Below are 12,409 nucleotides of genomic sequence, written 5' to 3' on the forward strand. Positions count from 1 at the left end.
AATCCTGCAGAGCTCTGTGTATGTGTGTTGTGTGTGTGTGTGTGTCAGAGTGTCAGGAGGAGAGAGAGACAGCGTGGACTAGCTGCTTCTGAACCACTGCAGGAGCACTAAATCTGGGACTGTCACAGATACTGAAGGAGAGAGAGAGAGAGAGAGAGAGAGAGAGAGAGAGAGAGAGAGAAGAGAGAAAGAGAAAGAGAAAGAGGGGACGTTTATCTAACACCACAGTTATGGAGACTCATCTCTGCTGTCCACCAGCGGATCAAACTAGAAGCAAAGGACAGAAAAGTCAGCCGCCGTATTGACTTTAATCTTCTGGCGGAAGAAGGAGATTATATTCCCTGACAGTTTGCTCTCAGAAGGTGAAGATTAGGAGTGGATTTTCCCATTCTTTCTTTCCTTTTTTCTCTTCTGTTTCAGTTCATTGCTGTGCTTTTGGGGGCTCCTCATCCTCTTCACAAGTCGTCACCTCTCTCAGATCCTTCCTTTCCTTCCCAACATCTTCTCTGCATGTTTTTCCACTGCTCTGCAGGTGAACACACTCATGGTGGATGCCAAGGGAAGGAACATGAAATGTCTGACGTTCTTGTTGATGCTTCCAGAGTCAGTTAAGAGCAGGTCCAGTAAAGGCTCCAAAAAGGGGAGTCCCAGCAGCTCGTCCAAGCTGCCCCCAGTGTGTTATGAGATCATCACCTTGAAAACCAAGAAGAAGAAGAAGATGGCAGCGGAGATCTTCCCCACTAAGAAGCCGGCGTCGGCCACCACAGTGCAGCAGTATCAGCAGCAGAACTTGAACAACAACAACACCATCCAATGCTGCAACTGGCAGGGACTCTACTCCACGATCAGGGAGAGGTAGGTCAACTTATGATGTGTTCAGAGAGGGAGACGAGAGACTGGTACGGTAGAAGTCTGTGCAGAGAACAGAGCCTTTATAAAGTGAAAGCTGATGCAGTGGGGTCCAAAAGTCTCAGGGCACATTGAAAATCTGGGACTTAAACCTGAAAATAAGAGGTTTTAGGATTATGCAAATGTAATTAAAGAAATTTTCTGCACTATTTCTAGATAATTTCTAATCAAATAAGCACATTTGTGACGTTCTTGCACACTGACGCAATATGTTTCACTCAAACATTGTCAAATGGAGCTCATGCAGCTTGAATGCTTGAATGCTACATATAACCCTAACCCTAACCCTACTACTAATTTTGGTAACACCTTTTTTTGTAGTGTCCTTGTTACATGTAGTTACTGTAGTAATAACTATAAATAATGCATAATTGTGCGCAACTAATCCTAAACCAAACTCCAATCCTAAACCTAACCCTATAGAAAGTACATGTAGTAATTATTATTACACAGTACTTATGCATAATTACACCGTAACATGGACATTTTAAAATAAAGGGTTACACTTTATTTTAAGGTGTCATTGTTACAGTGTAATTAAATATTAAGGTACTGAGAAATATTTAGTAACTACATGTACTTACTATAGGGTAAGATTAAGGTGTGCTCGTTTTCCATAAAGATTAGATTTGGTTTAGGGTTAGTTGCATGTAATTATGCATTATTTACTGTTATTACTATGTAAGTACATGTAACATATGTAACAAGGACACTGTAAAATAATGTGTTACCAAAAAAAATTTAAAAATATTTTTGTATTATTATTTTATTAAACTGGGGCATTCTTACTGGTGGTTTCAGGCTTTTAGATCACACTGAATAATTTGGAAGAATATATTGCATACACAGTTAAACTCAGTAGGTTCAGTAGGTTCAGGTTTGGGTGTTGAATGTCATTGTTGGAGTGTTTTTCAATGTCTCTCTGAGATTGTTTAATGTTCTGAAATGTTAAAATGTCCATTTGTGTAGTTGTCAGTTCCATTCTGTATGCATTGTCCAATGAAGGCAAAAGAAAGGAACACGTTTTCTTTTTATATGCCAAGGCTTTTCTCTCTGTCAAAGGGTAATATTTGCTTTGTTGTCATGGGAAAGCCCCATGCTGGCCAAAACAAATGTGCGCTCTCGGACCTGGCTTTGTAGTCCCTTTGGAACAGCATTTCTTGTTTACCTACTGGTCCTCTGTGGCCGGGACATCAATTATACATGAAGAAGATGCCATTGTGGACTTCTATTTTACCGGAGCCAGGGAGTTTCCTGAGAAAGACACTGTTCAACCATTTTATATGTGAATAGTTGAAGTAAACTATTCCGATTAGTTTGTTCTCAAAATTAACAAGGTATAGATGTTCCTACTTCCAAATAGAATAAGAGTATTTTTAAAGCTGATAGCCATTTCACGTCATATGCTAATTCCTTTATATCTGATAGAAATAGAGAATTTGCTTAAAATAAAGTAGGAATGTTTCTCTGTTTTTTTTTTTTTTTACTAAAAACTTCCCCCCGAATCACCTCTTTTGCAGAAATTCTGTGATGTTCAATAATGAACTGATGGCTGATGTTCACTTTGTTGTCGGTCAGTCTGGAGGGACTCAGAGGCTCCCAGGACACAAGGTAAGACCTCCTGACCGGCACTGCACAGTCACCTCAGCATTACCAGAGAAAATAATCAGGATTTCGAGTTTGCGATGTGCTTCACCGCTGTTGCTAAACACAGCTGAATTCTTTCTCTTGTTTTCAGTCTAGCCGGCCATGTGCCTTTCTGAGACAATCCTCAATTATTAATATAAATCAGACAGAAGTGGGGAGAGTCTTTTGGATTTATACTGTATTAATTAAGAGTTTGTGCTCAAAGTTCCTTAACTTTAAAAAAGCACATGTACATTTAAAAAAAAGAAAAAAGAATGTGAATAAAGTACTTTTATTTATGCACACTGTGGCTGTATCTCCAAAGGTTGTTTTTTTTTTCTTAATAAACTGCTTGATTGGTGTTTGGTAAAATAAAAGAGTATCATATTTTGACCACACAAAACACATTCGACCAATCTAATGTTTCAAATAACAATAACACCTAAAAATTTGGTGTTAAATAACACCTAACAATTTTCAACAGCATCCCCTATTGTAATATTAGTCCATATATAGTCATCTAACACAGGGGTTTTCAGACTGCGGTGAGGTGCTAGGGAATCCATGAAAAATATATATCTGACATTAAAGGGTTAGTTCACCCAAAAATGAAAATTCTGTCATTAATTACTTACCCTCATGTCATTCGACACCCGTCAGACCTCCGTTCATCTTCGGAACAGAAATTAAGATATTTTAGTTGAAATCTGATGGCTCTGAAAGGCCTCCATTGACACAATGGCACGGTTCACTCTCAAGACCCTTAAAAGGTACTAAAGACGTCGTTACAAAGTCCATCTCACTACAGTGGTTCTAAAATAACTTTATGAATCGCGACAATAGTTTTTGTGCGCAAAAAAACCCTAAATAACGACTTACATAGTGATGACGATTTCAAAACAAGGCATCATGAAGCTTCGAAGCGTTATGAATCAGTGAGCTGAATGATGATTCGGATCGCGTGTCAAACCGCCAAACTGCTGAAATTTGGCGATTCAAACTGCTGATTCGACTCGCTGATTCATAACGCTTCGATGCTTCATTATGCCTTGTTTTGAAATCGTCATCACTATGTAAGTCGTTATTTATGGTTTTTTTGCGCACAAAAACTATTGTCGCCGATTCATAAAGTTATTTTAGAACCACTGTAGTGAGATGGACTTTGTAACGACATCTTTAGTACCTTTTAAGGGTCTTGAGAGTGAACCGTGCCATTGTGTCAATGGAGGCCTTTCAGAGCCATCAGATTTCAACTAAAATATCTTCATTTCTGTTCCGAAGATGAACGGAGGTCTGACGGGTGTCGAACAACATGAGGGTAAGTAATTAATGACAGAATTTTCATTTTTGGGTGAACTAACCCTTTAATATTTAATGCTAAATTTCTGCTGTGTTTAAAGACATGTTGGGAAACGTGATTAATCATGACTATTTTATTCTATTGAAAGTCATAGTTCTAAAAGTTACGGACACTATCGCTATAAATGCATAAAAAAATTGAAATTAATAAAACATTCTTTTCACATTCATACAGATTACATTTAGTTACACTTCATTTTAAGGTGTTATTATTACTGTGTAATTATATATTTAAGTACTGAGTAATATTAATTAACATGTACTTACTATAGGGTTAGGGTAGGATTAGGGTTTGGTTTAAGGTTAGTTGCATGTAATTATGCATAATTTACTGTTATTACTTTGATAACAAGGACACTGTAAAATAGTGTTACCAAATTTCCACATATGACTTTGCAAACCCTTGATCTATATTATCTCCACTGAGTAAACCCTTTGAGATCTTCTTGGAAAGCAATTGCTTTTGTTCTAAAATTTTCATGGGGACCATTGGATTGGTTTTATTATGTATGACTTTTTTTTTTTAACCTCGGGCCAATTTTAACTGCACCAAAACCCCATTTAAATCGGCCCTTGTTTCACTCTCAGACTTTATTCAAAAAGACAGGGTTAATCTGGTGCCTACAATTCAGGCATGACTCATCTTTTATCCATTTAAGAGGGTAGAATTGAAAGCTGTGTATGGCTGATATGTGATGCTTTATAAAGCTCACTTAGACAAGGGCATTGTATTGCTTTGCTGCATGGCCACAGCCAATATTGCAATGGGCCATGAAGTTATTACAGAGCACCTTTTTTATGATGTCCATTTGGCTGACGTTCAGATATGCATTATCATTTTTATTTGAGAAGGTTATGTTTGCTTCTAGGAAAGGCTTCCTTGCATGCGAGTGCTTTGCAAAATTACTCTCGCCATTTATTTGGTGCTCCTTATAGTTACAATATATTTTGCTATGGGCTTTTCACATGAGGGATCCTGAGGGAGAAGAACACACGTTTACTAACGCAGCAGTAAAAAGGCCAAAGTAAAGTTCACTAACTGGAAAAGATGCTATGTGAGAGTAATGCTAAAATGAATTGTAAATATTCACTTCTGCTCATGTTATATAATGCATCTGCATTGCTGTGTTGGCCTCTGATTTCATCATTAGCTACGTGCGCCCATTACCATCAGCTAGATAACTTTTAGCTCCAGCAGCTACTTTCACACCATTGTGAAACACTCCTTGATTCAGAAGGAAAAGCAAATGCCATTCACACGAATGGCACTCACGTGTCTTGTAAACCCAGGGGGAAATTACATCCGTAATTAAGCATTGGTCTTTGTGGGTGAAATTTTGTGTGTGCTTCACGCTCAAATGACTCCAGGGGAATGGGATCAAGCTGAAATTTAAAACAGCCAAGCGTTACCTTTACAATGCAATCGACTCAGAAGAAAGAAACCCTGAAGGGCAACTTGTGAGGAATTAAAGATTGCTAGCTGTGCCTTTCTGATTCAGGTTTATAGTAAAGAATGTGTTGTATGGATCGTATGTAATTTAAGGATGATTACATGAAACCATCACCTGCCAACTGCAAGGTTCTTTTGATAAGTGTGAGGAGAATAATCAGGGATTTTTTTTGTTAAAACGAAGAGAGACATCAAACGACTTTAGTGGCAGGTCATAAAAATGGGACACTTGGGAAAAATAGAGACTGAACAATAGCTGAATAGTATGAAACCTTTTCCATTTACACCACTTTTGTCCTTCAAAACAAAGCTGTTTTTGATGTTGCACTGTTTTTGATGTTTGAAAATCACTGCTCATGAGTTAATATGTTGTTGTTTTTTTAAATTAAGTGACTGATACTGTAGCTCATTAGTATGTTTTTTCTCATTAGTATGTCCTTGCTGTGGGAAGCTCTGTTTTCCATGCCATGTTCTATGGAGAGTTGGCAGAAGACAATGATGAGATCCGTATCCCTGATGTGGAACCTCCAGCCTTTCTGGCTATGCTTAAGTAAGACTCCTTTCAAAATTGCACCTTGTCTAGTCTGTGCTGGCTGACCCTTTCCTCATCTGCCTGGTTAAACCATTATTATCTTCCTGTACATAATATTTAGTTATTATTGTTTTCAATTAAGCGCAGGAGTGAGAGAAAATTGTTCTCTCTGATCTAAACACCCCTCTTTGGACTTCTTCCAGAAGGTTAATCGACTACACCGACATGCAATTTCTTTACAGCCAACGGTTCAAGACCATTAAAAACGATATGGCCTCTGGAAGAAGTCTTTTCTGATTGAAATCAACTGTGCAATTAGCTTCATTTGAATACACTTAAGGTACCAACTAGTATAATTTGAATCTTAAATGTCATTTTGATTTGAGTTCTCAGTTCAGATCATTTAAGTTGAAAAAGCTCCTCAGCATGACTTTATGGGATGCATTTACAAAAAAGTTGCACCACTCATGGCATTTCAGCACAAAAACCTGCATCATTAACCACACAAAATTCAGTTTAACCAGGTGCTAATGTACAGTGCATTTCTGATTTGCATAATTTCTTTAAGTGCCAATAAACACTCTCAGTGGGCACAAATCATTCTTAGTTAACTTTCCTGTATCTCAGTTGAAATCCCAGCTTTAATCAACCTTCAGCTGGCCGAGCTGATCATGTAGATAAGACTTGTAGAACTAAATGGCATGGTTGTTTCAGTAAATGCGCCATTCATTGGATATTTTACATTGAGCGTTTAGCAAAACATGCAAGTAAAATAATTTTGAAGAAATTTTGCCACTGGCATATTTTTTACGGGCAGCGGCTATTTGCACTATATAGCAATGCTATTTACACTATGGGCCAGATTCATTAAACGGCAAATAACGTGAGGTGCAAGTACCAAAAAGCGCAGATGGGAGTGGAAAGTTCTGCGAGTGATCTACTGTCGACGAGCAAATTAAAGAACACAAACGCAGCCAGATCATTTCCATAATGACCAACGATCTACATGTTAGCATCTGCTTTAAGACATGCTTTTTTGTATAAATATATGAATAATGGCGCAAACACCAGCTAATTGACGAGCGCAAACCTTAGTAAATCACCTTGCATGAGTCATTTAAATAATCTCCTCCCAAAAATGTTGCATCTGAAAGGGAAACTCATGCAAAGGCATATGCAATAGGGTCTGCTGCAAAAATAACCCTGTCCACACCTTTCAGCGCTAATTTATCACTGTGTGTCTTTAGTAAATTCTGATAGTAGTTTTTTAACCCCAAAAAAGGGTTTGCACTGATGCAAGCTGTTAGTAAATTTGGCCTTAAGTGTAAATTGCAACTAGATTCTTTTTACACTATGTTTAAATAGCGATAGCTGCTATTTACACTGTTAAAATAGCAATAGATTATATTTACACTAAGTGAAAATAGCAGCATTTCCTTAGCGAAAGGTAGGGTTAGGGTTAGAATAAGTTGATATGTACATACAAAATTACTTATAGTCAGTAGAATGTCTGTTGCAGGACCATCACAAAAAAGAGCTAAAAGATATTAAGCAAACAGTCTACTAATACTCTAATGAAAGTTAGTTGACATGTATTTTCAAAGTTACTTATAGTCAACAGAATGTCAAAATAAAGTGTTACCACATTATTAAATTGATGCCCCCTTATTCGGACAATAAAACCCTCTCTACACCTAACCCTAACTGAAAAACACTTTATTATTAAACACATGTTAGATACTTTATTTCAACTTTTCAAATATTTTCTATATTTATTGATATCTGATATGTGATGGGAAAAAGGAGTAGCGCGAACTCGGGTCGATTTGCGTCAACTTTCTGCCATGCGCCTTACCCCTACTCTATTGCTACTGTTGACAATCCAGCGTCTTTCGTAGTTTTTTCTGGCCCAAACAGATGTCAGTAGGTGGAGTTAGTGTAAATAGCCTCTGCCAACAATGCGGGCTATTTGCACTTAATGTAAATAGAAACTCCGTATTTTTTCCAAAGAGCATGGGTAAGTATCTCCAGAATGACTGTTGCTTATTCCCAAAGTATTTTATATATATCAGAATGAACTCTGAATACCAATGGCACTAGATGCTTAAATGTTGAATAGAACTCTAGCTTGAACAAGAAGAAAATAAATAATGAAGTGAACTTAGCTTGTCCGCCTCTCAGAGGGCTTAGGACCATGACAGAAGAGCTGATATATCTTAGCTTAGCTTATGCTTACCCATCTCTCTTGAGAGTCCTTCTGTGTTCTCCACTCTCTCTCTCCTCTTGCACTGGCTCGTCTTTCACTCCATCTCTTGAGAGAGATTTTTTTTGTGTCTTTCATCCCACCTCCCCCACTTTCATAAAGAAGTCTAAACGCTGTCTTTTGGTTTGCCAAAGATGCCCATAAAACATTGTGTTTATTATGCTACTTCTATATAGGTTATCGCTTCTAGTCCAGAATGCATTACAGGGCATAGTATTAGATTTGCAGTAGATCTGCAGACTGCATCATAGTGTGATAATTTCAGCCGAACATCTGTTCCCAAGGACACAATCACAGGCCAAGTTCATTCCTATTCCACAAAGTTGTGGCTATTGTCAGAATAGTGCTTTTCGTTATCAAAAGAGGTGTAGCATTACTATAGTATTTCCATTTCCAGTTCAATCCAGGTTCCAGTCCTTTTCTTTGACCAAAGGCACATTGTGGTTCATGCTGGTAGCACAACATAAAATAGTAGCTTCTAACTGGGCCAGTAATAGCAGGCTACAATGCATCCTACAGTACTACATCTGTTTTAAATGACTTTGGCAGATGGTGGCTAACCCTGATTTTTTTATCTGTTTCTCAGGTACATTTACTGTGACGAAATTGACTTGAGTGCCGACACCGTACTGGCAACATTATACGCGGCCAAAAAGTACATAGTCCCACACCTGGCTCGGGCCTGCGTCAACTTCTTGGAAACAAGTTTGAGTGCGAAGAATGCGTGTATTCTTCTGTCTCAGAGCTGTTTGTTTGAAGAGCCAGACCTAACACAACGCTGCTGGGAAGTCATTGACGCTCAGGCTGAGCTGGCACTTAAGTCTGAGGGCTTTTGTGACATTGACGCTCAGACCTTGGACAGCATCCTCAGACGAGAGACTCTGAACGCCAAGGAGATTGTAGTGTTTGAAGCGGCACTAAGCTGGGCAGAGGCCGAATGTCAGCGGAGGGAGATGAACACATCTATCGACAACAAACGCAAGGTATTGGGTCAATTTGTCTACCTGATCCGTATCCCAACCATGGGTCTTGATGATTTCGCGAACGGTGCTGCACAATCAGGAGTGTTAACGCTGAACGAGACCAATGACATTTTCTTATGGTACACGGCGGCTAAGAAACCCGAGCTGCAGTTTGTCAGCCAACCTCGTAAGGGATTGACGCCACAGAAGTGCCACCGCTTCCAGTCGTGCGCCTACCGCAGCAACCAGTGGCGTTATCGCGGACGCTGTGACAGCATTCAGTTTGCCGTCGATAAGCGGGTGTTTATTGCCGGTTTCGGGCTTTACGGCTCAAGCTGCGGATCTGCTGAGTACACCGCCAAGATCGAGCTCAAACGGCAAGGGGTCGTCCTGGGAACCAACCTAAGCAAGTACTTTTCAGATGGATCCAGCAACACCTTCCCCGTTTGGTTTGAGTATCCGGTTCAGATCGAGCCTGACACTTTCTATACGGCCAGTGTGGTTCTAGATGGAAATGAACTGAGTTATTTTGGACAAGAGGGTATGACGGAAGTTCAGTGTGGGAAGGTGACCTTCCAGTTTCAGTGCTCTTCGGACAGCACCAATGGCACAGGTGTGCAGGGCGGCCAGATTCCAGAGCTCATTTTCTATGCCTGAGCTTCCCCAGGGAAAACAAAAAACTGCCCACCTCACCAGTGTGAAATAGCTTTACAATATCTGTTTTTCTATTACACGGCAGAATTCAACTCCTCCAATGATGCCAGCTCAAGCAAACTGAGGCATAACAGGCATTACAAGGGTTTTGTTTTCAGCTCTTAGAGTTTTTTTTTTTTCGGGGCTGTCAATTCGTGAACAGTTACACTGTATTTCCTCCTTGTCTTGAAACTGAATTTAATATTTTATTTTGTGCTTTGCATAATGCTGCACCTGTTTACAAAGAAAATCTCATTTTAATGGTACGGGAGTCATTGTCTAAGCTCCTAATTGGATGCCACAGCCTGGCTGTTGCTCATTATCTTAATTGTTTTAAAATAGTTCTGATTCATTTAATTTGAGAGGGGACATTGTGCATTGTACAGTATATATTTAAATGTGTGAAGTAAATTATAAATATATATATATATATATATATATATAAATATACTATATTATCACTCCATGGCTACATCTACTGTTTACAATGACTACGCCATGCTAGTGAATGCTTGCACATGTATATTGTAGCAATAGCGAACAAAATTCTCATGATAACAAACAGTCTAACTCCAGCATTTCTCCACATTACGATTAAAGGCAATCAAATACCTAACACCAAAGTCACCATAACTACTTTTTGAGAAGCATCATCTAGCACAGATTGTTTAGAATAATCACACCATTTAGATTTAGAAACATCACTCCATTCTTTGCCTCAGTCATATTGAGGAAGATAAACTATAAAACCGTTTGAGCTTAAACATATGTAGAGTTTGCACTGGAATAAACACTTTTCATTTCAAAGTCATTGACCCTGCAGTAGGCCTTAGTCAAGGTAGAAGTATGTAATGTTACGGAAATGAAAACAAGGGACGGATGTTTTGCTCAATGAGTTAAAAGGTTTTTAACTTTGACTTTGACAAAAAAGTATCTAATTAGACATGGCATAGGACCTTAAGACAGTACAGGATTTTGCATTGTACATCTGTTCGTTTTCATTTTCGGAAGATTAATATAGCCTGACTGAGGTCAGTGGAATCAAATGTACAGTGAACTGCTTCATGATGTATTATATTCAGCAGAATCAACATCCTAAATATTTATCTTACAATAAAAAGTCTCTGGGTTTTATGAAACATGGAATATTTGATTAACACAGTTCACCAGTTTGAAGTCTCTTTCAAGCTGGTTTTGTAAAGTGCACTAAGAAACTACATATACATTAACGTTAATTCAGCTGAAATAACAGGTTACATATTCACGGCATCACCTTCACACAATGTGACGTTTTGGGATATTGTGTCATCATTTCCACCTCTATAAGTGTTGTTTTCATGGCTAATTAGCAGCATAATTAACTGTCACCTAACAAACCCCTTTTTTCACGCTACTAAATGGGATGTTGTCAACTAACATTATATCACATTTTTGTAAAGACAGATATTTCAAGCATTTTATTTTGTCTGCTTTGGGCTGTAATTACCAGCATTGCCCCCTCCCGCCTCTTATTTTAATTAAGGTATTAAAGTGGCAAGAATACAGAAAGCTAATTCTATTCCCTGTATAATTCTATTGCCCAACCAATTTTACACGGTGACAATGACTGCAGAACATTTGTCCTGTGAATCATATCTGCATCCCACTGCATCCAACAGTCAAAAAAGTGAACAGAACACTAGGGTTAAATAGACCACCAACAAGGTGCACTTTAAAATGAGCTTGAACATTAATGTTTATACATGCAAATCAATTAAAAAACTGTGTCAGGTTATAGACTTCTGTGTCGAGATTTTGTTAATGTCATGTTTTTATTTACAAGTAAATGTACCCATCACATGAGCTACTTTAATCTCTGTGCACTAATTAGAAGAGGTCATTGATGGAGCTTGCTGTGTGTTTATGACGAACACTTCTGTGAATGTGTATAAAGCATATGTTTGTGTGTTACAGTACAGAGAGACTTATGAATGTGTATGATAGTTGAACATGCAAATAAACTGAACAAGCAGTTCTATTATGACATCACGAATGACTTCTGATATTTCATTTTTATCTTTTACAGTAAACAACTTTTTAGAGTGGATTATTTTATCAAACGATGAAAATGCATATCCCTTTTGGAAAAGTACATATTTCCCCTTCAGCAGTTGGCAATATAAAGATTTGATCCACTATGGATGCATAAATAAAGCTCACAGGTACACATTTCATTATATATGGTTATAAATAAGGCACACAAAAAAGGGTTTACAAAAGTGTAAGAAACATACTTCTATATTCAGCACACTGTATATACAGGCCATAAATAATACATGCTTAGAATGCAAAGCACTAGAATAAGAGAATGTGAAAATAAAAATACTGTGTAACATGTGTTCCCTTTCAGTCGGTCACGTTCGACGTACGTCGGAACTGACCGACGAATTGGGATCTGTCACGCATTCCACGCACCGCCCCGCGTTGCGGGTATAAATAAGGAAGTGGAAGTGCCGCATACCGCTTTCAACTTCGGCATTTCAGCATTTCCTGGTGTTCCTACGAAGAGTTTTCTGAACGAGCGAGAAGAAAAGGTCTTACCTGTTCCGGTTCCAGTGTCGGTGTGACGGTGCCTT

The 12,409-nt window shown here is 38.4% G+C and overlaps 1 protein-coding gene across 2 annotated transcripts; it reads left to right on the top strand.

The window, feature by feature from the left end:
- Positions 1 to 544: 544 nt before the first annotated feature.
- On the top strand, positions 545 to 9,758 carry btbd3b (BTB (POZ) domain containing 3b; the record flags this gene model as incomplete). 2 transcript variants are annotated; one of them, XM_079841919.1, is made up of 4 exons in its annotated part: positions 545 to 855; positions 2,367 to 2,520; positions 5,776 to 5,894; positions 8,726 to 9,758. In XM_079841919.1, the coding sequence occupies 4 exons, from the start codon at positions 545 to 547 to the stop codon at positions 9,756 to 9,758; spliced, it is 1,617 nt and encodes a 538-aa protein (XP_079698045.1). The 2 variants fall into 2 exon arrangements, with proteins under 2 accessions (XP_079698045.1, XP_079698046.1); XM_079841920.1 differs by having other exon boundaries at positions 2,430 to 2,520.
- Between the last annotated feature and the right edge of the window lie 2,651 nt (positions 9,759 to 12,409).

This window comes from Gobio gobio (assembly GCF_949357685.1).
Source record: "Gobio gobio genome assembly, chromosome: 18".
In the NCBI taxonomy this organism is placed as follows: Eukaryota; Metazoa; Chordata; class Actinopteri; order Cypriniformes; family Gobionidae; genus Gobio; species Gobio gobio.